Source organism: Nycticebus coucang, chromosome 24 (assembly GCF_027406575.1).
Source record: "Nycticebus coucang isolate mNycCou1 chromosome 24, mNycCou1.pri, whole genome shotgun sequence".
Taxonomy (NCBI): domain Eukaryota; kingdom Metazoa; phylum Chordata; class Mammalia; order Primates; family Lorisidae; genus Nycticebus; species Nycticebus coucang.
This window is the reverse complement of record NC_069803.1, coordinates 19,749,246-19,774,274: the sequence shown is the minus strand read 5'-3', so window position 1 is coordinate 19,774,274 and position 25,029 is coordinate 19,749,246. Positions and strand designations below refer to the sequence as shown.

Sequence of the window (25,029 nt, the reverse complement as noted above, 5' to 3'; positions counted from 1 at the left end):
CGCCGGCCCCATATACCGAGGGTGGCGGGTTCAAACCCAGCCCCGGCCAAACTGCAACAAAAAAATGGCCGGGCGTTGTGGCGGGCGCCTGTAGTCCCAGCTGCTCGGGAGGCTGAGGCAAGAGAATCGCGTAAGCCCAGGAGTTAGAGTTTGCTGTGAGCCGTGTGACACCACGGCACTCTATCCAAGGGCGGTACAGTGAGACTCTGTCTCTACAAAAAAAAAAAAAAAAAAAAAAAAAGAGAAATTCCTTGTGTGTACTTTTTAGATTTGAACTTAAATCCTTATGAAAAGGTTGCTCACTAGTCTTATTTAAAATTTTTTTTTACCTTGAGATAAAATTATTTTCTTAACAAAAATATACCCCACATTAATTCCCTTTTTTTGATGTAGTTATTATGTTAAATAGCTATTTTTTAATGCTGGGCCTGGTGAAACTTGATACATGAAACTGTTAACCAAAACAGTGTTTCTTAATAGTAGCTATACTTGAATGAAGGAAAACTTTCTTGATCAAGCAAGCTATTTGGGAATCAAGTCATTTATGTAGATATTTTTAAACAAAAGTAGTTTTTATTTTAAACTTCAAAATAACCATCTGTAGGTTGGTAATAATTACTAATAAGAAACATAGGCAGGCGGCCCCTATGGCTCAAGGAATAGGGCGCTGACCCCATATGCTGGAGGTGGCAGATTCAAATCTAGCCCCGGCCAAAAACTGCAAAAAAAAAAAAAATAGGCAAAAAGAAGTTGCTATAAGTTAGACAGTGGTTTTAGATATAACAGATAGTGTAAATATATAAAGAATAATTCAAGTGTATAGGGAGAAAGGTAGGGTAGACATTATAAGTCATAGGCAGAGGCCAGGTGCAGTGGCTCACACCAGTAATCCTAGCACTCGGGGAGGCTGAGGTGGGCAGATTGCTTGAGCTCAGGAGTTTGAGATCAGCCTGAACGAGACTCCGTTTCTTTAAAAAAAAAAAATAGCCAGACATTGTGGCAAGCACCTTTAGTCTCAGCTACTCGGAAGGCTAAGGCAAAAGAATCACTTGAACCCAAGAGTTTGAGGTTGCTGTGAGCTGTAACACTACAGCACTCTACCCAGGGCAACAGTGAGACTCTGTTTCCAAAAAAAAAAGTCATAGACAGAAAGAACTCACCATGGAAAAATTAATAGAATTATTTCTATGAAATATTTGACCAGTAAGAAGGAATAAAAGTCTCTTCTTCCTTTGGGATGCCCATACTATTAAATTGATTTTCTAGATATGCAGTGTGCCTCACTGAATACTAGAATAAGATTTAGATTTAATGTTCTTAGTGTAATTGCTATCTGTTGGACTGTACTCATACTCCTAATATGGCAGATCCTACATCATGCTGAACTCTTGACAAAACAACAGTTCTAATGCTAATATTGGCATCACAAACTTAAAAGACAATATATATAAAGAATAACTAAGGATGAATCTGTATGTGTACTTATTGTATGAAGGATTGTGAACTAAACAAAATCCTAAGCTCTGCACTGACTCAAGAGACCTCCTCCTCCTCTCAGCCAAGGAGATCCTAGAGGAACCTTAAAACTTAATTTCCCAGCCATGATGGATGAGAGATTGGGCACACACCATTTTACCCTCTCCCTTGAGAACAGCCATCACGCTTTATTTCCTAAGGCTCAGACCCGCATTCCTTCCTGATAAAAGATAAATCGTCTATGGGACATATGCAGAGAGGATTTTCATATCCTTGCTCCATCTTTTTGACATCGAGGGCACTCATTTATGAACATGGACCCCATAAAAGGACAGAATGTTCCATCATACAGGTGTGTTTCTCTTTTCATGGCTCCTATTGTTTATTAAATACATATATTTGGCCATCCCGCTCAGTATAAATTCCTGTTCCCATTGTCCCTCCCTCACAGTACTTATTCCTGACTTATGGCTGGTACTGTACTTTCCAGCCTGCTGGTATGGCCATCCTCAGGCTGCAACCCTGTATGAAAAGAAAGCTCTGCTTTGAAATTACAAGCCTTATTTCTTCATTTGGCAGGATACTATTGATTTGATTATTTTATATGTGTATATCCAGTGAAGGTGCATTAAATATAAGAAAAGAAACAGAAATACTGTATTATAAAAAATTGACCATTGATGTGAAGGAAATATTGAGCTGAAGAATTGATAACATTTAAAAATGTGTTAGCTATTGTTAGCATTTTCAGTGTTTAGAATTAGAGAAGACTCTTCCTGTGGTTTCAATGTGTCCCCATAAAGTTCCTGTGCTGAAAATTTAATCCCCAATGCAACCATGTGTGTGTGCCTATAGATACATGGATGGACAGATCGATGGATGCATGGATGGATGGATGGATGGATTCATAGATAGATATCAGATATCTAATTAGAGGTGATTAGTTCATGAGGACTCTGCTTGATTGTATTAATGTCATTATCATGGGAGGAATGAGTTGTTATCATGAGATTGGTTTAGTTATAAAAGTGAGTTCAATCCCCCTTGCTCTCTCGCACTTTCTTGCCCTCCCACTTTCCACCGTGTGATGACACACAAAACGGCCCTTGCCAGATGGAGGCCTCTTGACTTTGGACTTCCCCAACTCCATTGCTATAAGAAATTAATTTCTGTTCATTATAAATTACCCACTCTGTGGAATTCTGTTGTAGTAGCAAAAAACTGTGACAGGAAATTGGTGCCAATAAGTGGGGTTGCTGCTCTAATGATCACCTGGAAGTGTGGAAAGGGCTTTGGAATTGGCTAATGCCTAAAGCAAGAGCAGCTCTGAAGTGATTGCCAGAAAAAAACTTAGATTGCAGTAAGTGCAGCATTGAGGGCAAGTTGAAGAGGACTCAGAAGAAGACAAGAAGTGTAAGGAACATCTGGAACTTCTTAGACACTATTCATGGTCATACTCAGAATCTTGGTAGAAACTTGGACAGTAAAGGTAATTTTGATGAGATCTCAGATAGAAATGAGGGACAAGGCATGGGGCTTTGCCCAAGGGCTTTATGGAAGGCAGAATTTATGAACAATGAACTAAGATATCTGGTGGAAGAAATTTTTAAGAAAAATATTGAAGGATTTGTGTGGCTGCTTTTAACTACATACAGGTAAGATACAAGAGATAAAAAATGATGTAAAGATGGGATTTTTAAAGGAGAAGGAGAATAAAAAGACTGAAAATTTTCAGCCTCGCCATGTAAAGAATGGAAAATCATATTTGGGAAAACAAATCAAAAACTGTTTGCTAAGGATATTTATATGGTTATGAGGTGTTAGCAACACTCCTAGACCATCAAGACCAATGGAAGAATGACACCAAAAACTTGTTTCAAGGTCTTTGAGGGTACCCCGTCCCTCATAGATCCAGAGCTTTAGGCGGGCAGAATGGTTTCAGGGCACGAGCCCAGGATGCCATCCATGGGCTAGCTGCCCACCTCAGAAGTCTACTCTCCACATTCTAACACAGTGATCCTTGCCCCCCACCAGCCATGGATTAAGCAAGCTCAAGTGCAGCTTGAACCACTGCTCCAGAAGGTACAAACCATAGACTTTGTCAGCATCCATGCAGTGCTAATCCTGCAGGCATGCAGAATATGTGTGCTATAGGGACATGGCTTTCACTATCTAGATTTCAGAGGATGTCACAGACAGCCTGTTGCCCAGACAGAGACTTGTTACAGGGGCATAGCCACCAGGAAGAGCCCCTACTAGGGCAATGCATTGTAGAAAGATGGGGTTAGAGCCACCCCATCTCTCGAGTTTCCACTAGGGCAGTGCCTAGTAAAACAGTAGAAGTGAGGCTACTCCCAAGACTCCAGAACTGCAGAGCCACCAGCTTGCAGTGTCAGCCGGCCAGAGCTGCAGGCATGAGATTCCAGCCCACGAGAGCTGCAGAGGTAGGGCTGCCTGAGGCTTTGGGGGCCTAGACTCCCATCCCAGTATGTCCAGGATACAGGATGTGGAGACAAAGGAAGTTATTCTCCAGTCTCAAGACTTAAATGTTGTTTTCTTTTTTGGGTTTTAGACTACTTGGGAACTGTGGCTCCTGTCATCCTGCCTATTTCTCTGTTTTGGAGAGGGAATGTCTGTCCTAAGCCTATCCCACCATAATATTTTGGAAGTAGATAACTTGGTTTCATTGACTCAAAGCTGGAGGGGAATTTATGTCAGGCTGAATCATGCCTTGAATCTGACCTACATCTGATTTAGGTGAGACTTTAGACTTAAGACTTTTGAGTTAGTGCTAGGAGTTAAGATTTGGGAGCTACTGTGATGAATGGGTGTATTTTTGCTTGTGAAAAGGACATGAATTTGGGGTTTGGGACAGATTTTTGGACATGAATTTGGGGTTTGGATTGAACATATTCCCCAACATTTTATGTGTTGGAAACTTAATTTCCAACCTAACAGTGTTAGGAGGCAATTGGGTCACAAGGCTATTAATGTCACTGTTGTGGGAGGGTTTTATAAAAACAGGTCCACACCCCTCTTGCTCTCTTGACCTTCCACCTGCTGCCACTGGATGATTCCGCAGGAAGTCCCTTGTCAGCTTCCGGCCCCTTGACTTTGAACTTCTCAGCCTCCAGAACTGTAAAAACTAAATGTCTGTTCATTATAAATTAGTCTGTGGGATTCTGTTATAGCAACACAAAATAGACCAGGACAGCTCTGTGAAATGTAAGTTTAAGAACCTGAATCATTGCTCATACCTAACATTTAATCTTAGCTCACACTTAACATTTACGTACTTGTTTTTCTCAAGAATCTCAAGTATGCTGAACTCAGGTGTTTATGGAGGAAACTGGCAAGATTTGCCACCCAATGCTTAGCTTTAAAAGGGCAAAGTAAAAAAAAAAATTAAACCGACAGTAAGTTTGTGTAAGTGGCATCTCTGTCAATGAGATTGATGTGCCTCAATTTTTAAGGATTTTATTTTGAAAGCAGTTTTAATATTTCTAAAGATAATGAAAGTGATGCACTTTACAAATATTGTTCTTTGCTTCACATCATCTTCCACTTCAAAATCTGCAGAGCAGACAGGTTGGTGAGCAGATGGAATGTGATTACAATGTTAGTAGCCTACTTGTCCTAAAGCAATTTTAGAATTACTGAGGAACAAAGAATTATGGAGGCTGGGATGTAACGAAAGTGTTTTTCCCAATATGCCCATCATATAGAATTTTTTATCATCTGTTCCAATTGCTAAGCCTTTGATGTTTGATAAAGAATGATATAAAAAGAAAAATAAAACTGACTAATGTAGTTCCTTCAACATTTTAGATAACAGTTGTTTAGACTTCAGTGGGTATTAGTACATTTGTACATTTTAATGTACACACATCATTCATTTTCAGAAGGTGAGAAAAATTTAACTAGGCAGGTAAATAATACTGAAGAAAATTATTTTTAATTGCCTGTTAAAAATTGCTCAGTAGAACAATGGAAAACACCTAATATCTGAGTTGATTCATTGTATCCAAAAACTTTTTTTGAGAATCAACTAAACATCTCTGGCTAAGTTTGTCTTAGTTCAGAAAGCATTCCGCATACAGTCAGAACCTTTATTTAGAAAGCCAAGTTCCTAACCTACATCTTTCTTGCATAGGACAGCCTTTTGTTTTTGGGGGGTTTTTTTGGTATTAAGGGGCTGGTGACAGCTTAACATTTTTAATGAAAACATTGCCTTTTCTTAACATTTAAGAAGCCTTTGTCAAAATAAGATATTTTTTGAAAATAAAATGTAATTCATATTTTCAGCAGAATTTTTAAATTTAACTACACGCTTTTCAAATATATATATTTGGTAAGTGACAAAAATCCATTTTAAACTCATCCTGCCTTATGGCATAATATGATGTGTTATAATCAAAACCCCACTATAAGTCAGCATATTTTTGTATAATTTCCTTCTTTATGTTATTTTCCAGCAATCATCCGATCACGATATTGAGATGGCATCTACCTTAGTATTCTGTTCCTGCATTCAGCCACTACATTTACTCTTTTAGGGGGGGACTAATTTATTGAGGTATAATTTACATGCTAATCTACCTCTGGGGACAAAGGTAGAGTTTCCCTTGCTTTTGAGACACTCACAGATGTGTCAGTGGGACTGATCACATCTGCTCCCCACAGAGGAAAGGATCAGGAGCTGCTTCTCCACTCTCCCTCCATCCCGTCTTTACAGTGTACTTGGTTTTGTTGTTGTGGAGCGCGTGCATGGTAAGGCTTGGGACATGTGCCCTATGGCACAGGGGAGATTTTTGCAGCATTTGGCCTAAACTTATTAGCATAGTTTTCCATTTAGAGTCAACTGTCATGGAGACCCATAGGATCTCCTAATCTTTTCTTGTGTTTACGCCTAGTAGACACTACAGAGTCTACAGTTGTGGAATACGAGAACTAGATCCAAAAAGGATCCAAAACATGCCTTTTTTCAAGAGTTGTATTGTTGAAAGTGACGGGGGGGAGGGGGTCCAGACACCCTACTGTCCATCCTGGGCTCCTACTTCCCTGACAGGCTTTGCATGGCTTATATTTACTGATTTCGAGGAAGCCCAGAACTTTGCGTATGAGGATATTGAGACCTTGAGAGATGCTGTAGCTTACTCAAGATCATAGTAGAGTTTGTGAAAGAACAAGTACTCAGACCCAGGTGTCCTGAGTTTTGTTCACTAGGGTACACCCGCACCTGCAAAAGTAGTAAAATTAATCAGAAGCAGGGGTGAGGAAGCATCTAAGTATATTGGTTTCTTATGGCTTCTGTAACAAAATGCTACAAATTGAGTGACTTAAAAAACACAGTATTGTCTGACAATCCTGGAGGCTAGAAGGCCAAGATCAAGCAGGGTGGTTCCTCTTGAGGGCTGTGAGGGAGAATCTCTCCCATGCCTCTCTCCTAGCTTTGCAGGGTCTTCCTTCTGTGTGTGTTCATCTGGGTCTAAATTTTCCCCTTTAATAGGGACATCAGCCATATTGGATTAGGGCCCACTCCAGTAACCTGGCCATCTTGTTTCCAAAATTTGAATAGGAACAGCATTGAATCTTTAGATCCCTTTGGGTAGTGTAGACCTTTTAATAATATTAATTCTAATCCACAAAATAAATCCTTCCATTTATGTGCGTGTTTTCAATTTCTTTTACCAGTGTTTCATAGTTTGCAGTGTACAGATCTGTCACCCACTTGGTTAAATTTATTGCTGAGTATTTTTAATGCTATTGTAAATGAGGTTTTCTTCATTTCTTCTTTAAATAGTTTGATGTTGGTGTATACAAACACAATTTATTTTTGTAACCTGAAACTTCACTGAGATTATCAATTTCAGTAATTTGGGGGAAAAGTTTTTAGGATTGTCTATAAATAAGATCATGTCAACAACAAGCAGAATTTCACTTCCTCCTGTTTGTTTTCCTTACCTAATTACTCTTGCTAGCACTTCCAGAACGGTGTTGAACAGAGTTGGTCAGAGTGAGCGTCCTTGTCATGTTCTTGGTCATAGAGGAAAAGCGTTTAACCTTTCACCATTGGGTCTGGTATTAGCTGTGGGCCATCGCAGTGCTGAATCTTAATGGGAAATGTAGAACAGTTTATTGGAAGGATAGAAATCTTCTGGATTGATTCTAATCTATATAAGATTGGTAGTACTGTATTTTTTGTGTCATTATCATATAGTGTTGTATGTAGCCAGAAGTAATTTTTCAGTACAGGGTAAGGCACAATGACCCAGAAGTTGCTCTGGGTCAGTGAGTGGCTGGTAAGTGAATGTGAAGGCCTAGAACATTACACTGATTTTTTCTTTTCTTTTCTTTTTTTACTTTTTTATTTTTATTTTCACGTGTACATGTATTTATGAGGCTTCCACTTTTTGCCTTCATAAAATTAAAAAGGCTTAAAATTTAACAACAATAACCATGTTTAAGATAGGGACCAGAAACAAAAGCCTTGCAAAGAATGAACGAAGAGAAATACATTCAAAAATGTATTTTTACATGTCTCTTTTTTTCTTTTTTTTTTTTTTTAGTAAAAAATGCTGTAATCCTAGCATTCTGGGAGTCCGAGGAGGGTGCATTGCTTGAGCTCAGGAGTTCAAGACCAGCCTGAGCAAAAGCAAGAACCTGTCTCTAAAAAATAGCCAGGCGTTGTGGCAGGTGTGTATAGTCTCTGCTACAGGGAGGGGTGGGGGAAGGCTAGGCAAGAGGATCACTTGAGCCCAAGAGGTTGCTGTAAGCTATGATGCTATAGCACTCTACCCAGGGCAACAGAGTGAGACTCTGTCTTAAAAATAACAATAAAATAATAAAAATAAAATATAGAGCTAGAAACAACCCTAGATGTTTTTCTATAGGTGAATAAACAAAGTAATAAAAGAAATAAACTAATATGAATAAAATGAAAAAGTATTCCACAATTGGAAGAAACAAACAATTGATTCACATAACAGGATGGATCAATCTTAAATGTATTTTACCAAGTGAAAGAAACTATTCATATGCCTTACTGGAAAATGCAAAACCATAGGGATAAGAGACCATTGCCAGGGATTGGTTGGGGAGAGGCATTGACTTAAAGCACTATATGAGGGAAGTTTGGAGTTGATAGGACTTTTCTATTTGCTATTGTGGTGGATACGTGACTCTATGCGTTACCTAAATCCATAAAACTATCACAAGAAGTGCACTTTTCAAAACGTGTATTTTTAAACTTCAAGATATGGGAAATGCAAGATGGCATTCAGACTATAACAAGGGAACATTTCCACGTAACCATTGTGAGAAGGATAAAGAAGGAGCTGACCCAGTCACTTTGGAAAATAGTATTTTGACAGAACGGTATTTAGTGTAAGAAGAACTGTATACAGACAGTGTGCTCTAATAGATTGGTGGCTCACACAGGCATGGGCTAGCAATTCTGAAGCTAGTTTACTGTGGTTGAACAAATATCTTGTAGATAATGAGAGACAGGTTTCTCACTGTTGAAGAACTACAAATTACCAAAAGGGGAAGGCTGGAATGAATCTTATTATGCTGGCTGAGTTTGGAGGTATCAGTATGAACTCGACAGGAATGGTTGGGGGCATACATCAATAAATACAGGTGACTATACATGGATATACTTATATATACATCCATGTGTCACTTGACAGTGATGTGTCCTAGCAAATATGTCAGTAGGAGATATTATCTTTGTGTAGACACAGAGCGCTCTTACACGGACCTAGATATAAAGCCTACTGTGCACCCTGGGAGGCCAAGGTGGGTGGAATGCTTGAACTCAGAGGCCATCTGCTCTAACCTCTTGCTCCTAGACCAAAAACCTGTGCGGAGTGTTAACGTACTGAATATGTAGGCAGTTGTAACACAATGGCAAGTATTTGTGTGTCAAGACATATCTAAATATAGAAAAAGTACAATAAAAATGTGGTAGAGGGCGGCGCCTGTGGCTCAGTGGGTAGGGCGCCGGCCCCATATACTGAGGGTGGTGGGTTCAAACCCAGCCCCTGCCAAACTGCAACAAATAAATAGCTGGGCATTGTGGTGGGTGCCTGTAACCCCAGCTACTCGGGAGGCTGAGGCAAGAGAATTGCCTAAGCCCAAGGATTTGGAGGTTGCTGTGAGCTGTGACATTACGGCACTCTACCCAGGGTTAATAATTGAGACTCTGTCTCAAAAAAAAAAAAAATGTGGTATAAAAGATAAAAATGGTACCACTTGTTTAGGGCACTTAGCAGAAATGGAGTTTGCATTATGAGAAGTTGCTCTAGGTCAGGGAGTGAGTAGTAAGTGAATGTGAAGGCCTAGGACATTACACTAACTTTTTTTTTTTTTTTTTAGTTTCACTTCAATTATAAATTAGCCTTATCTTGCTGTAACTTCCTTAGTTTATAAACTTTTTAAATTTTTAAAACTTTGTAATAACATTTAGCTTAAAGTGCACATTGTACAAATGTACAAAAATATTGTCCTTTTTCATATCCTTATTCTTTAAGTTCTTTTCTATTTTTAATATGTATTTTTTTGCTTTCTAAACTTTGTGGTTAAAAACAAAGACACAAACACACACACATTAGCCCAGGCCCACACAGGGTCAGGATCATCAATGTCACTGTCTCCCACCCCCACATCTTTGTCCCACTGGAAGATCTTCAGGGACAGTAACGTGCATGGAGCTGTCACCACCTATGATAACACTGCTTTCTTCAGGGATGACTCATGAATGAACTGGCTGAGGCTGGTTTACAGTTAACTATTTTTTTTTTATAAGTAGAAAGAGTACCCTCTAAAATAACAATGAGAAATACAGTAAATACTAGGCAATAGGAATTGGTCAGCTCCCTTATAATCTTATGGAGCCATAGTTGTAGACTATATATATGTTGTTGTCATCAACCGTGGCCATGACTGTATTTCCCTAGCTCTGTCGATTGAGAGCACTTAAAGAAGTGATTAGCACACCTAGTATTTACCTTTGGTTTCTAGGCGCCATTCTCCTGTAAAAAGAACCAGGACTCCTTAGAGAAGTAGTGATTTCAGGACTGAGACAAGGAAAATTCAAAATGAGCTTGTAGCGTCTTTTAATACCTAATATTAAGTCACATTCATAGGTGCATACCTGATTTAACTCCCAAAGGCCAAAGCTAGAAAAATTTGCACAATAAAGTAACCATTGTATTTTATTATAATCCAAAGAATGAAAGAAATACCCATGTGTCCATAGTTACAGAAGAATTTCAATTAGTGAAGGTGGAATGAATGAGGGAACCATTAAGTCACCACAGTAATGATTGTTGCACCACCCACTAATGAAGTTTAAAGTTAGTGGGCAAAATTTAAAGGAAAATTTGCATAGTTACAAAATATCCCCGCCCCCAACATTTATTGACACAAAGTTAAATGGTAACTTTACAGTAGAGAAATCTGTCAGACACTACCTTAACCAAATCCTGGATCTGATGCATGAGAAGGGGGCATCACCTATGGGCTTTCCTTGCACAAAAATGCATAACCTTGACCTAATCATGAGAAAACAGCAGACAAACCTAAATTGAGGATATTCTACAAGATAACTGACCAGTACTCTTCAAAGTGTCAAGGTCACAAGGGAGAAGGGAAGTCTGAGGACCGTTAAGGCCTGGAAGAGACTAGAGGGATGTGCTAGAGGACAATACGTAGGATCCTAGAATAGGGGGAAAAGTTAATGAAAGAAACCTGGCAAAATCTCAGTCAAGTCTGAAGTTTAACTCATGGTATTGCACTAGTGTTAATTCTTCAGTTCTGAAAATCCTATGGTTGTGGAAGATGCTGATATTAGGGGAGGCTGGGCATATGGGAACTCTGTACTAACTTGCAAGCCTGAAATTCTTTAAAAATAAAAGCAAAATACAGTAGAACCTCTGTAAGTTGATCACTCAAGGGACCATAACAAACAACTGGTCAGTATTCCTAGGTGGTTAACATGTGGAACTAGGCCAACTGTGCTGGTATGTACAAGTGGTGCATGTCCAGTCTGTGAAAACTGGGTCAACTTAAAAGAGGTGGTCACTGTAGGGAGGTGGTTAACTTTGGAGGTTCTACTGCACTGATATTTAAGAGTACAGTTTCATTTTCGTATATGTCATAATTACTTACAGAATACCAATAGTGGGGGGAAAGGCTTCCCCCCAGTTATACTTCTGATAATTATTCATTTGTGAATAGTTTAAAATATATTTTAATGGTAGTTATTTTGGTGGAAGTTTTTATAAAAAGATTGAATAATCAAAGTTTAAAAAATAAACTCACCCAGGTGTGGCAGCTCACACCTGTAATTCTAGCACACTGGGAGGCCAAAGTAGTTCAAAGTTGCTTGAACTCAGGAGTTCAAGACCAGCCTAAGCAAGAGCAAGACCCTATCTCTACTAAAAATAGAAAAACTAGCCAGGCATTGTAGCAGGCACCTGTAGAGGATACAAATGTCATTCTTAAGATTGTCATGATCTTAATATCTAGCATATAGGAGGTGTCTATTAAATGGCGACTGCTATTAATCATAGTGATTGTAATGAAAAGTCACAGACTGTTAGAATACAAGGTAGTTCTTTACACTAAATAGCTTTTTATTGAATACTATGGTAGATGTTTAGCTCCGTCTTTGTTTTTCTCCATTTTAGAGATGACGAAGAGAAAAAAAAATCTCCCTCGGAAGGTACGGATGAGAAGGCTAATGGAACACATCCTAAGACCATCAGTCGAATTGGGAGTACTACCAACCCGTTTTTGGACATTCCTCATGACCCAAATGCTGCTGTGTACAAAAGTGGCTTCTTGGCTCGGAAAATCCATGCAGATATGGATGGAAAGAAGAGTAAGCATCACTTGTTATCATTTTCTGTTTCACTTATGTCATTCTCAGGCTCGAAGTTTACAGTGAATTTACCTGAAATAAAGTCAAAGATGAAGAAATATCATATGGTTATCTAGAGAAGTATCCATGAAGTTTGATGAGACCTCTAACTCTAAATCAGAAATCCAGTGTGGCACCTGCTCTGAAATAGGTAGAATTATAGAATTTTAGAATTAGAAAACTTTTTATATTCCCCTCTCAAAAGATAACATTGGCTACCTATTATCCTGGGTGCCAAAAATATAGCAGTCTGTAGGATGGACAAGGATAATCTCCTGTCTTCATGGAGACTGTATTTCTGGTGGTTGAGGGAAAAGTTAAATCTTTACACGCACATACAAAAGGGGGAGGAATGAGGAAGAAAGATTCAAAGTACAAGTGGAATGATTGGCCTTTGATAAGATAGGTAGTTGAGATGTGAGAGAGCATGGTATAGTTAGTACTGGCACATTGAAGGAGTCCCACCAATGACTTCTGACTTCTCTGTGATGTATGAGACATATTATCTTCTTATAGTCAATGGTGTTTGAAGTTTGAGAGGAACGGAGTATGTTTATGTGGTTAGAATAATCTTTGCATAGAGTGGAACAGCAATTTGATATAGCTGAACAGGGTGGTATAAGCTGACACCTATGATCAAAATTAGTAGGCTATGTCTCTATGGGGTCCCTCCCCATCTGCAAAAACAGTCTTGGAAAGAAGGGATGGATAGACGACTGTTTCCATCTGTGCTGGGCACTTTTACCTAATATGTTAGATTCTTGACTCCACTGCAGTCAAGAAAAACATTGCAGGGCTTTGACACTGACTTAAGATGCTAAGCAAGTATCTTGATGTTTTCAATTTCATTAAGAGCACCTCCAATATGGCCTAAAGAAGCCAAAAGGTAGGACACTCTGGAACATCATATTGTTTAATTTCCATGTGCTTGTATAGTTTCAGTGTTCCTTTTTTTTTCAAACAGGATCTTAATCTGTTGCCCAAGCTAGAGTGCAGTGGTGTTATCATAACTCACTGCAACCTCAAACTCCTGGCCTTATTTAGGTAATAGGTAAATGTACCTGCTCCAACTTACATACAAATTCAACTTAAGAACAAACCCAAAGAACCTGTCTTGTTCATAACCCAGGCACTGCCTGTATTATAAATAAAGCCACTAGGGATATTCATATACAAGCTTTGTGTGTTTTCATTTCTTTTCAGAAGTTACCTAGAGTGAGAGCATGAGATTGCTGGCTGATATGCTAAGTATATGTTTAACTTTATAAGAAACTCCCAAAGTTTGTTTACCTTTGCATTCCTGTCAGCTATGCATATTATATCCTCTTGATGGAGTGACCCTTTTCTCATTATGAAATTATCTTTTTCATCTCTGGTTCCTGGTTACATTTCTTAATATAGCCACTTCAGCTTTCTTTCAGTTTTTTCATGCTATACAAAAGTATTTTCTAGCTTCATATTATTAATTCATGATTTTTGTCTTTCAAATTTTTTTATTATACAGAATATTGATGGGTCTTTTACGTTAAATGACAATCTCTGTCTTTAGAGTGTTTATACCGTTTACATGTATAGTAGTTATTGAGATGATTGACTTTAAATCTATCATCTTCTTGTTGTTTACTTATTCCATCTGGGATTTTTTTTCTCTTTTCCTATGTTAAGATCAATGATTTTCATGTGTGTGGTTCTGTTTTTATCTTCGCTATTTGCTTATTGGCTGCACCTCTTTCTTTAATTATTTTAGTGGTTTCTGTAGGGTTTATAGTGTTCTTCTTTAACTTGTCGTGGTAGCACTGTGTTAGTTTGAGACCCTAATAACTTCCCTTTCCTTCTTCCTCACCGTTGTGCTTTTGTCGTACATTTTCATTCTGTATATGTCATAAAATTTGCAGTGATTACTGTTTTGAAGTTATTTTCTTCGAATTCTTTCCTCTCTGTCATTTCTGGAACTGTTACATTGGTTAATTTCTGCTTTTTTCTTTGCATTCCTAGATTTTCTGCTGTTGTATATCTGTTAGAAGTATGTGTTTACCAGACCCATTATATCTGACATTAAGGGGAAGCTTTGAAAAGTTCAATTTGGAAAACAAAATTTATTTTCTGGATTTTGTCAGGTAGAATGAAAAACAAAATTCAACATAAGCTCAACATAAAGCTCTTAGTTTTATCCATCTGATGTAAGATACTTGTGTAAATCAAGGAAGTGACTAGAAATAATGTACTCACTATATGAATGTTCTAAATGATAGTGGTAATTAAGCAATTACTCAGTATTAGAACTGTATCCTAAGTACTTGATGTATTACCTCACTTACTCTTTGTCCTATGAAGCAAATATTATTATCCCCATTTTATAGATGACGAAATTGATCTCAAACACCTTACCCAAGGGTGTAGTATAATATAACAGTAAAACTGGTAGAATAAAAATGTGATTCTACTAAACTAATTGTAGAACATTGTAAAAAGCATTTTCCTTGAGAAAATATGTTTAGAGAACATTTAAGATGTGTTTTAGTGTGTGTGCTTAGGATAGTCTATCACTAGGTAATATGCATTTAGTTTTCTCAAGCTAGGAGCAGTCTTTTACTTGGCCAACACAGTGATTTTTACAAATTGAATTACATGAATTTAGTTAGGCTTTTCTTATTGACACCAGTGTCTCACAACTCTCTACAGCCTCATACCAGGCCCCTCACACAATAATTTGAGGGGATGAAGTACGGGCCAGGCTGACATCTTCCGAGATAACAAGGCAAAAATAGTTAGGACAATGTAATGGAAAGGAGAACCAAGAAGCAGCAGTTTCCAGTATTGATGAAAACTTGATATATGATGTAGGAGGTAATTCAGATAATTAGGAAGAAAAGTGCTTCTGTAATTCGTGCTAAGAGGGTCCTCACACAAAAATCATTTTCCGGTAGACTAAATATAAAAATTTGAGACACAAAGTTCTAAGATTTTTTGAAGACAGATTTGATAATAACTTTATGATCTTTATGTAAAAAGGGTATTCTTAAGATTTACAGAAACGTTAAAGGAAACATTCATACATATAATGACATTAAAAGTAAAGGCCTCTTTATTTTAAAATTACCAGATTGAGAGAAGATATTTGCAACATATTGCTAATAAAGGATCAGGATCCACAATGTATATATATTTTTTAAATCATAAGTGAATTAGAAATAGAAACCCCGGGTGGCACCTGTGGCTCAAAGCAGTAGGGCGCCAGCCCCATATGCCAGAGGTGGCGGGTTCAAACCCAGCCCTGGCCAAAAACTGCATTAAAAAAAAAAAAAAAAAGGAAAAAGAAATAGAAACCCCAGTAGAAAATGGGAAAAATTTTGAATAGGCCATTCTCAGCAAAAGAAACCAGATTCACAATATTTATGCATATATATATGAAAACATATTCTACCTCATTAATAATCAAGGGTATTCATTAAAAACATGATGAAATGTCATCTCACGTATATTACTTTGGCTACAATTTGAAAGAATACCAAATATGGGTAAGGATTTAGAGCAGTGGGCTTTCATCTACCCTGCAAATGTATTAGTGGTATCCTCACTTTGGAAAACAGCTGCTCACGTTCAATAAAGTTGAAAATGCTTCTTGTAACTCAATTAATTGTAAGTGTGTAGATACTTACAAAAATTCTTAACAGTTTTACATTCTGGAGGTTACATTTATGAAGTCATGTTCATAGCAACATTGTAATAGCTCAAAATAAAATAACTGAAATGCCCATCAATAAGAGATTGAATGGATGTTGTGTATTCATATAATAAAAGTCTATGTAACAGTGAAAAGGAAGGAACTATGAATGGATTTTATATATTCATATAATAGAAAACTGTGTAACAGTGAAAAGGAAGGAACTAAAGCTCCAGGTATCAACATGAGTGAATCTCACAAATAGTAATGTTGAATGAAAAAGGCATTTTGCAAAAGAATCTGCAAATCTGGTAATATTCTAAAGCATACAAAACAATCCTGTTTGGGAGAGGAGTACGTTTATATATAGAAACCATTAAATACGGACAGGCAAAGGTCAGCCACGGTGGCTCATGCCTATAATGCCAGCACTCTGGGAGGCTGGGATGGGCAGATCGCCTGTGCTCACGAGTTCGAGACCAGCCTGAGCTAGAGTGAGACCCTATCTCTAAAAATAGCCAGCCATTGTGACAGGCACTTGCAGTCCCAGCTACTAGGGAGGCTGAGGCAAGAGAATTCCTTGAGCCCAAGAGTCTGAGGTTGCTGTGACGCCACGGCACTCTACCAAGACCCTGTCTCAAAAAATATATATAGAGAGACAGGAGACTGACACACAATCAGTTCAACTATATTGATAATATATATATATATATTTTTAAGTTTGCTGGTGGACATATGTTATTTTATTCTTGATAACCCTATGATGCCTTAAGTGTTTCATAATAAAAATTTTAAAACTCATTAGAATATCTAATTACATGGAAAATTTAGAAAATATAACTATTTTTTTTGAAATCCATGCAATAAAAACAATATTTAGAAAACCTGAAAAACAAAAATTAGTACCAAGAAAAAATATATAATGTCACTTAACTACAGGAAAAACAGGGTAAATGTCAAAATTAACTTCTTATGGAATAGGAGACTAGAGCAATTGGGGTAGAGTGAATCAAAGAGGCTAATTATGTGGACGTGTCATTTTGATAATTTCTAAATCACATTCTTGTATAGATATTTTAATCATTTTACCCCACTGAGTAAAACTTTTGATTTGAACCACTGATGTAGTAATTGCTTCTTAAGGATGTAAGAACTGTAGATGGTTCATATTTTCAATTTCATGTTAAATACTTTGGCTGTAAGAAGTGCTAGGGAGCACCTTGCAAAGGTTAGGGGGGGTTCCTTCATTTTAGAGAAGGATTTACATGCTTGGCTGTCATCAAAAGTTTTGAAAATTTAGTCCCACATGTCAAATTGGAGAAAGTCGATGTTATTCTGAGTCATACCCACTGGAAATAGTTTATAATGGCAATGCAGGCAGAATTCTTTGCTATTGTATAACATTGGGAACAGCGACACTATAATTAAATGATAATAAAAGTGAAATGGGTTCTTTTCCTCCCAGTAAGACAGTTGTCTCCTCCTGTTAGAGAACGACTCTTTAAGTGGAGGCAAAACAAAGCAGTTATTTTAGAAGTAGGCTTAGGTTTCCCCTCCTCTTTGCACTTTGTGGCAAGCAGGGTGGTCTGTGGCAGCAGAGGGTAGAATGAAGTGGCGTGACCTGTCCGTACCAGGCCTAGAGCAGCACAGTGAGGGCGGCCATGTGAACTCTCAAGTCACAGTCTGTCATATGGAAGTATAGTTTCCATGAAATAGTTTCCACCCCCGCCAGTTTCACCTGCAGTACCCAAGACAGCCCAGATCCAGGGATAGCAGGGTTCATAGCAAAGTTTATTCTACATAATGCTAAGCGGGGAGACAGGAGAAATTTCTCAAATCCACCTCTCCAGGAACTGGAGGGACAGGGTTTTTGAAAACAGTTTGGGCAGAAGGGCAGAACTATCAGTATGGCTACTGTCTAGGTGGGTCAGTTACTGGAATGCAGGACCTTGGACGAAGGGTCTGGGTTGGTCATTCAATCCGCTGGAGCACAGGACCTTGGATGAAGGGTCTGAGTTGGTCATTCAATCCGCTGGAGTGCAGGACCTTGGATGAAGGGTCTGAGTTGGTCATTCAGTCCGCTGGAGTGCAGGACCTTGGATGAAGGGTCTGAGTTGGTCATTCAATCCACTGGAGTGCAGGACCTGGAAGAGACCTCAAAAACTAACCCTGGGTTCCCAACAGGTGACGTTATTTACAGAGAAGAGTTAAGGATCTTCGTGGAGGAGAGTTAAGGATGTGTTATGCAATACTACTGTGAAATCAATATATAATCCCCTACACATTCATATGAATGGTAAAACATAACTAGAGTCCAGAAAGTAGAAGGGAAGAGGAGAGAGAGGGGAGGGGCGGGGGAGAGTGGGAGGACGGAGGGCATTTGGGGGGACCTCACCTAATGTGCATGATGTAATGGTACATTTCAAAACTAGTAAAAATAGAGTTTAATTTTGATGGATATGTTCAGTGTAAGCATTTCACATTGTATACTAAATCAGTACACTGAACCCCATAAAAGCATCAATGTACACAGTTATGATTTAATAAAAGAGTGTGCCCTCCAGAGGGCACCCTGAGTAGTGCCCTCCAGAGTAGCAATTTGAAGCAAACACGGAGACAGTGACTATTACCAAGCAAAGGAGGGGACAGTGGCTGATTGTTATCATCGTTTCACCTAAGCCTATTCCTTCACAGCAGTTTTGGGGCCTCTACCCTAGTTCTTGCCTTGTACCCCTCCATCAATCCATAAGGGCAGTTCTAGATGGAGAATGCCTCTGCACAATCCAGCAGTTAGACTAAAAGAAGTTGGTTTTAGGTTTTTACATTCCCTTTGGATGACTGGTGTCTTTAAAATCTCCTCTTTCCTGCAGGAAAGTTAGTTAAAAGAGGCCCCGTATCATTCCCCTCAGAAGCGGTACTTGTGACAAGAAATAGTGAAATGTAAACTGGCGCTCTTGTAAGCACCAAAAGATCTGTGTTCAGAAACTCTGACATATTTCTTTCTGCAAGAGGAATGCACAGTTTTCACTGCCTCTGATATTTAGAGATTATTCTATTTTTACTGTTGACTCATTCTGTTTACCTTTTAAGTTTACTTAACATTTAGGAGAAAAGAAGAAAATTCTTGTCTCTGTTGTGGTCATTTATTGCAGTATATATATTATTCTCCAATAATCTCATGAAAATGGGAAATTGCAAATACTGTGAGCGTTTCCTAAAGGGATCAAGACAGGAATAAAAAAATGTTATCATTAGATAGTAGTAACTTAAGAGGATGAGGAGCTTTGAAACTACGTAGGTCACAGATTTATTTTTAAAACTGTTTTTGAGCTGTGTGCCAATAGTCTTTACTCTTGAGGAGGGTAAGGATACACCTGGATATTTGTCATTCAGCTGAATGACAAAAGGCAGCCCATGAAATTTTTAGGCTCAAAGATTAATCATGGCCAGGTGTGGTGGCTCATGCCTCTAATCCTAGCACTTTGGGAGGCTGAGGTGGGTGGATTGCTTGAGCTCAGGAGTTTGAGATCAACCTGAGCAAGAACAAGACCCCATCTCTACTAAAAAATAGAATACCTAGCCAGTCACTGTGGTGGACCCCTGTAGTCTCAGCTGCTTGGGAGGCTGAGGCAAGAGGATCACTTGAGCTCAAGAGTTTGAGGTTGCTGTGAGCTGTGATGTTCTGTAAGGGCCAAGGGAAAAACTTCCACTTTGTCTCTGAAGGTTCACTGAAAAACCGACCCACGAAAGGCAAATTAAGTGGAGAAAAGCATACAAATTTATTAGTGTGTACATTGGGGAAAAATCACAGAGTGATTCCCCAACCCCCAGTGAGGTGCAGGAGCTTATATACCTGCTAAGTTTAGAGAAAGAATGAGGATTTGGATTGTGGGGAAACAGGTTATGGGAAAGGAGGAAGATGCGGCCTGTTGCTTAACAAAGATGGTCTTTTTATGTAAAAAAGACCTTATAGGTTGCAGCCCTCGGAGAAAAAGGATGGTAGATGTTTCTTTTAGACCTTTAAAAGTGTCAGACTCTGTGTTTATCTTTCCGAGTTCCAGACAAGGAAGGTCCTCAGAGAAAGCCTGGCTGTGTCAGTGCAATTCCTCTTTCTCCCCCAAAAGACAGCTTTGCAAAGTTTCTTAGGTTTGCAGCCCCTCTGAACAGCCATCTCAAAATAAGACAACGAAGTGTATTTGGGGGTGAAATAATTTGATTTCCTTCGGTGGAAAGCACTTGAGAGCCCTGGACATCTGATAAATAGGAGCAGCTTGGCTTGGGTTGGGGAAAGCTGAGGTAAACACAAGGGCATCATTTCAGATGCAACCATCCTGTGGCAGCCAGCGGTTCTCTGGCACCGTTACAGGAGCAGTAAGGCAGAGCCCTGGCCCTTGTAATGAGAGTCAGGAGCAGTTCAGAAGATGGAGCTGGAAGTCTCTCCTGGAGCCTCCTATGTTTGAGGGAAAGCAGTCAGGCCTCTATCAGCATCCTTGGAGAAGGTTCTATCTGTTCAACCTTGCCACTCTAAATTATTTTTATTGACCTTCAGCTACTTTTGCCCAGAGGCATTTAAAAGGTGCCAGAGGCCCTGGGCTGTTTTACAATTACAATAGCTGATTTGAATTGCTATTTGCAGAAATGCATGCTCAGCAGGGTCTTTGGCTCTGTCTTTCCCTGGGTCATAAGGTGCTTCTGAAATTGCTATCACTTGATAAGCCTACTAGTCTGATTCAGCAGTTACCTGTACTTCTCAGATAGACTGCAATGATTTAACCTTAAATTTTATTTTAGCACTTTGCTCTTTATATATCTGTGGTCTAGAACGCAGGATGGCTAAATAATAGAAGGAGAGCTGTCCTGGAGCTAGCAGTTTGTAGACTGGGAAGAAATAGTCTCTGGTGTGGACTGAGGGTGCTCGCTGTCCCAGGAGAGAAGGAAGAGTTTACGCCTCACAGCTTCTGTATGACACAATAGAGTTGTACATATTCAGCAGATTGAGAGGGAGTTATACATATCTATGTGGGGATCAAAGCAGGTGCAGTGGGTAAACATGTACGTAACGTACATCCCGTGTTCAATTTAAGGTGGAGTTTTAGCATTAAAATGAAATGGGTTTTGGCTCTTTATGTCAAAAGGAGAACTGTCAGACACAAGGACAGTTTGTATGCAGGGTCTGTAAGCTGGCTGACACTGGCTTGAAGTCTATAGATGCTTATCAGGAACAGATGTTTATAAGGCTGGTCCTCTGTCCAGTCTGGGTTGTAGGATCTGGGTTGTAAATTTCAGCTTTGGGGGGGAGGGGAGTTGACAGTTTGCCTGAGAGCTCCTATGGTTAGGGAGTTTAGGAAAGGTGTGATTTTTCTGGTAGCCAAAGGAATTTAGAAAGTTGCTGTGCCAGCAAACTCTGAATCCCCTGCCCATAGGTAACTCTTACTTCCTTACCTTTAGGGTACATCATAGTTGATAAATAGGTGGCTATTTTGCTTTTGTGACCCTAAGTTTTATAAGAGCTTTATAAATTGCTCAAGAGAGTATGAAAAAATCATTAGTATGCTTGATTTTCTTAGAGTTCAGCATTCATAGTTTTCACATAAATGAAGTTACTGAATTTCAGTAGCATTTCACTATGCCCAACTTTTTTGAGGTGGTTACTCAAAACAGCAAGTTCGCTAGCTTTTTTCCTTTGGTCGAATCCACTTCACAGGTATAAGAATTGTGGAGAAGGATGTTTCCTAGAATTTTGAAGTTACTTATCCCACAGATGTTCGTTCTTTACCCCTGAAAACCCATAGAAATTTGTCAAGTTATATTTGCTTCTTACGAGCCTGAGTGTTTACTGATATCTTATTTCCATATAAAACATTTTCTTGTTGGAATAATCTGTACCAACATTTTAGCCCACCTCACCTTTTCTCTTTAAACAACCTGAATTTTCTACCATATTTTACCTAAATGATAAAACACTTTTTTAAATAATATGTTGCATCAACATCATGTACACGTCTGTTGGAGATATCTGATATGTTTTATTTGGGAAGAGGGGTTAATCTTTTCTGTGGACACAGCAACACACCAAAGTACTTCCTTCAAGGTTTCCGTCTATCGAAGGGGAACTCAATAATAAATGTGTGATAATTCACAGGACTGGTAAGAGATCCAAAGAAAAATAAATCCAAGGTTAGGAGAGGGTGAAGGAAAGTCACAGCTGCTATATGTCAGAGCGTGAGTAGAGGAAACCCCTGGGCGAGGGTGTCAGCCAAGAGGAGGTGAAAAACCAGACCGTAACACAGCAAGAGAAGGCATTTATTGGGTTCTTGGAATTAACAAGTCAGGAGACACAGATTTGGGTAGAAACCAGGTTGTATTCTGAAGAGAGGGAGTAGGGGGTTTTGAAAAGAAGCTGAGGGTGATTACACAAGTTGTTTCGAAAGAATTCTCGTTGGTGAAGGCGGCTAGTTTAGTACATCAGTCCTTAGCCCCTTCATTCTTGGAGTTGTGGTGCTGGCAATGTTCAGCTGCCTTTCAGAATGTTGTAGCTGTTACAACATTTGGTATAGTTCAAAAGACTGAAGACAAGTTCCTGCAGGGTTTTTTTTGTTTTTTTTTTTGTTTGTTTTGTTTTTTTGTCTGTTTTTTTGCAAGGTTGCAGCACGTGCAGGGGTCCTTAGAATGACTTCCTGGCTTCATTCTAGAGCTCTGAACCAGAGCCATGCCATTTTTGGATATTACATTTCACAAGTGTCATTTGAGCAGAGACCTAATTGAAGTGGGGGAGGGCAAGTCTTGATCATATATGGGAAAATAATATTCTAGCTGGAGAGAATGTAAGATAAAGGAGTAGTTCATTTGTTGAAATCCTAAAAATTATTTCTGTGACTCTAGTGTTTCTGGGTTTTTCCTGAAAAAATAACATAGAGTGAGGTTTGTTGCTTCTTGCACACTTTTCTTGTAACTCCCAGCTAATGATTCCTGTTCTTGTTCTGGTCTCTCTTTTCCAACCTCAGCATAAGCCTGGTAAATTCTCCCTGTGCTACCAGTGAAACCATCTCCTACCCAACTGTGGATATTTGTTCATGAGTCAGATGTGAATATCCTTGTAGCTCATTGCTTGGATAGAAAGTATTTCATGCACTTTTGTCTTTAATCCTATTATTTACTTTTATTATTTGCCTTCATATTTGATATCTCCAATGTCAAAGACAGGCTTGGGACAAAATGAAAACAACAATATGCTAAAAAATATGCCGTCCTTAACCCTCCCACCAATTAATTGTGGTTGGTAGGTGCTAAGTACCCCCTTTCTGTTAAAAAATCCACCAGTTCTCAGGAGGCTAAGGCAAGAAGATGGCTTGAACCCTTGAGTTTGAAGTTGCTATGAGCTGTGATACCACCAACGCACTCTAACCTCGGGCAACAAAGTGAGACTCTGTCTTGAAAGTAAATAAAATCAAATAAAATGCATCAGTAATGTCTCTGGGTGAATGGTTTCACAAAATATTCATTAGCAAAGAAAAAAATCTGAATACATGGTGAAATTTTTAAAAGTCTTTTGTGTTTTAGCGTGAAAATTGGATTTTTTTTAGCAGACTATATCCTTCATTAAAAAAAAGAAACTTCTTAAGGCTTTACATATATTAATATTAACTCACCTAATTTTCAGACTAGCTCTGTGAGGTGGGTGCTATCTTGCTCCTATTTTACACAGGAAGAAATTAAACACGGAGCTGACTAAGTGACTTACTCAAGGTTACTCAAGTGAAACTCGTATTTCAGACCAGGTTCTCGGGCTCCTAAATGTATTCTTTAAAGGAATAAAAAATACTCTGTTCACTCTTTATAATGTGGTTCACTTAAGATGATCCACAGAGTTCTAGATGAACTCTAGAGTTCATCTTAGTAAAGAATGATGGTATTGCAATCTTCTGAAACTTTGTAATTGGGATCCACACTTCCATTCATTGTATTACAGTACATGGCATGGAGTGTAGAGAAGGTGAAGGTCAAAAGAAAAATCTGTTGTTCTTTTTCAGAGTCCTGCTTAAAACTGAAATCCTCACTTATAGTCTCCTCTAACTTCTAAATCCTACTCATAAGCAGAATTAATGACTTCTTCCCCATTTTACCTCCTCAGTTCTGACTGTCTTAGGCTAGTGATATGCTACCGTCTGGCTTATTCAGCTTTTCCTATTGTATTAAGTTTCATTGTTAATGTTGCTGCCTCTGTATATAAATCTTCAGGGGTAAGAGGGTGTGTCCTAATAATTTTTTTTGTTTGCCTAATATATAAGTGAACCACATTATAAAGTAATTATGATACATTGCAGCATATTCACTTTATAGATTTGCAACCAAAGATGTTAGGTGACTTATTGAAAATCTGAGAAACAGTCAACTTCGTGGTGTGAATAAAATCCAAGTCCCTGGGTCCCAGTTCAGGACACTCTGCCATTCCAGAAAGATCATTTTAGGGTAAAAGTCTTGAAGACCTCTTTAAAGGAATAGAGCCATCTCCAGAATGAGTGAACATCACCCCACCCTGAGAGGTTTTAGATAGGGCATTCTTCTAATTCTCTCTTTTGTTTCATGTTCTACAATAGCTGTAATTCCGGTTCCTTTAAGGCCGTCCCAGTCTTCCCTTTTATAAAGTTGACAAAGTGTCCTATCTGAAAAAGAAAGATCATAAGCATTAACTGATTTCTTTTTTAAACATGTATAAATTGCCTTAAAGGTTTCAAAGATAAATGATAGGAATATAAGATAGTAATAGCACTATTTTCTTTCTACCACCCTTTTACAGACCTGGGCATAATTGTTACTATGAGTTGCTTAGGGTTAGGTGACTCATCTCCCAGCTGGTAACTTCTGTTATGCTTACCTGGACTTGATTGCTTTAGGCAATAACCTCAAAGTGCCCTCACTGCTCTGTTAATTAAGATTTAATAGTTCTCTGGGGCCTGAGGAT

General features: G+C 38.7%; 1 protein-coding gene across 6 annotated transcripts in view; it reads left to right on the top strand.

Moving 5' to 3' along the window:
• PSD3 (pleckstrin and Sec7 domain containing 3) overlaps window positions 1-25,029 on the top strand; it is a 559,602-nt gene that overhangs the window by 452,867 nt on the left and 81,706 nt on the right. For all 6 annotated transcript variants that reach the window (XM_053578222.1, XM_053578223.1, XM_053578226.1 and 3 more), the window contains one exon: window positions 12,171-12,364. In XM_053578222.1, the coding sequence (XP_053434197.1) occupies window positions 12,171-12,364 (194 nt within the window). The remainder of the gene's footprint in view (window positions 1-12,170; window positions 12,365-25,029) is intronic.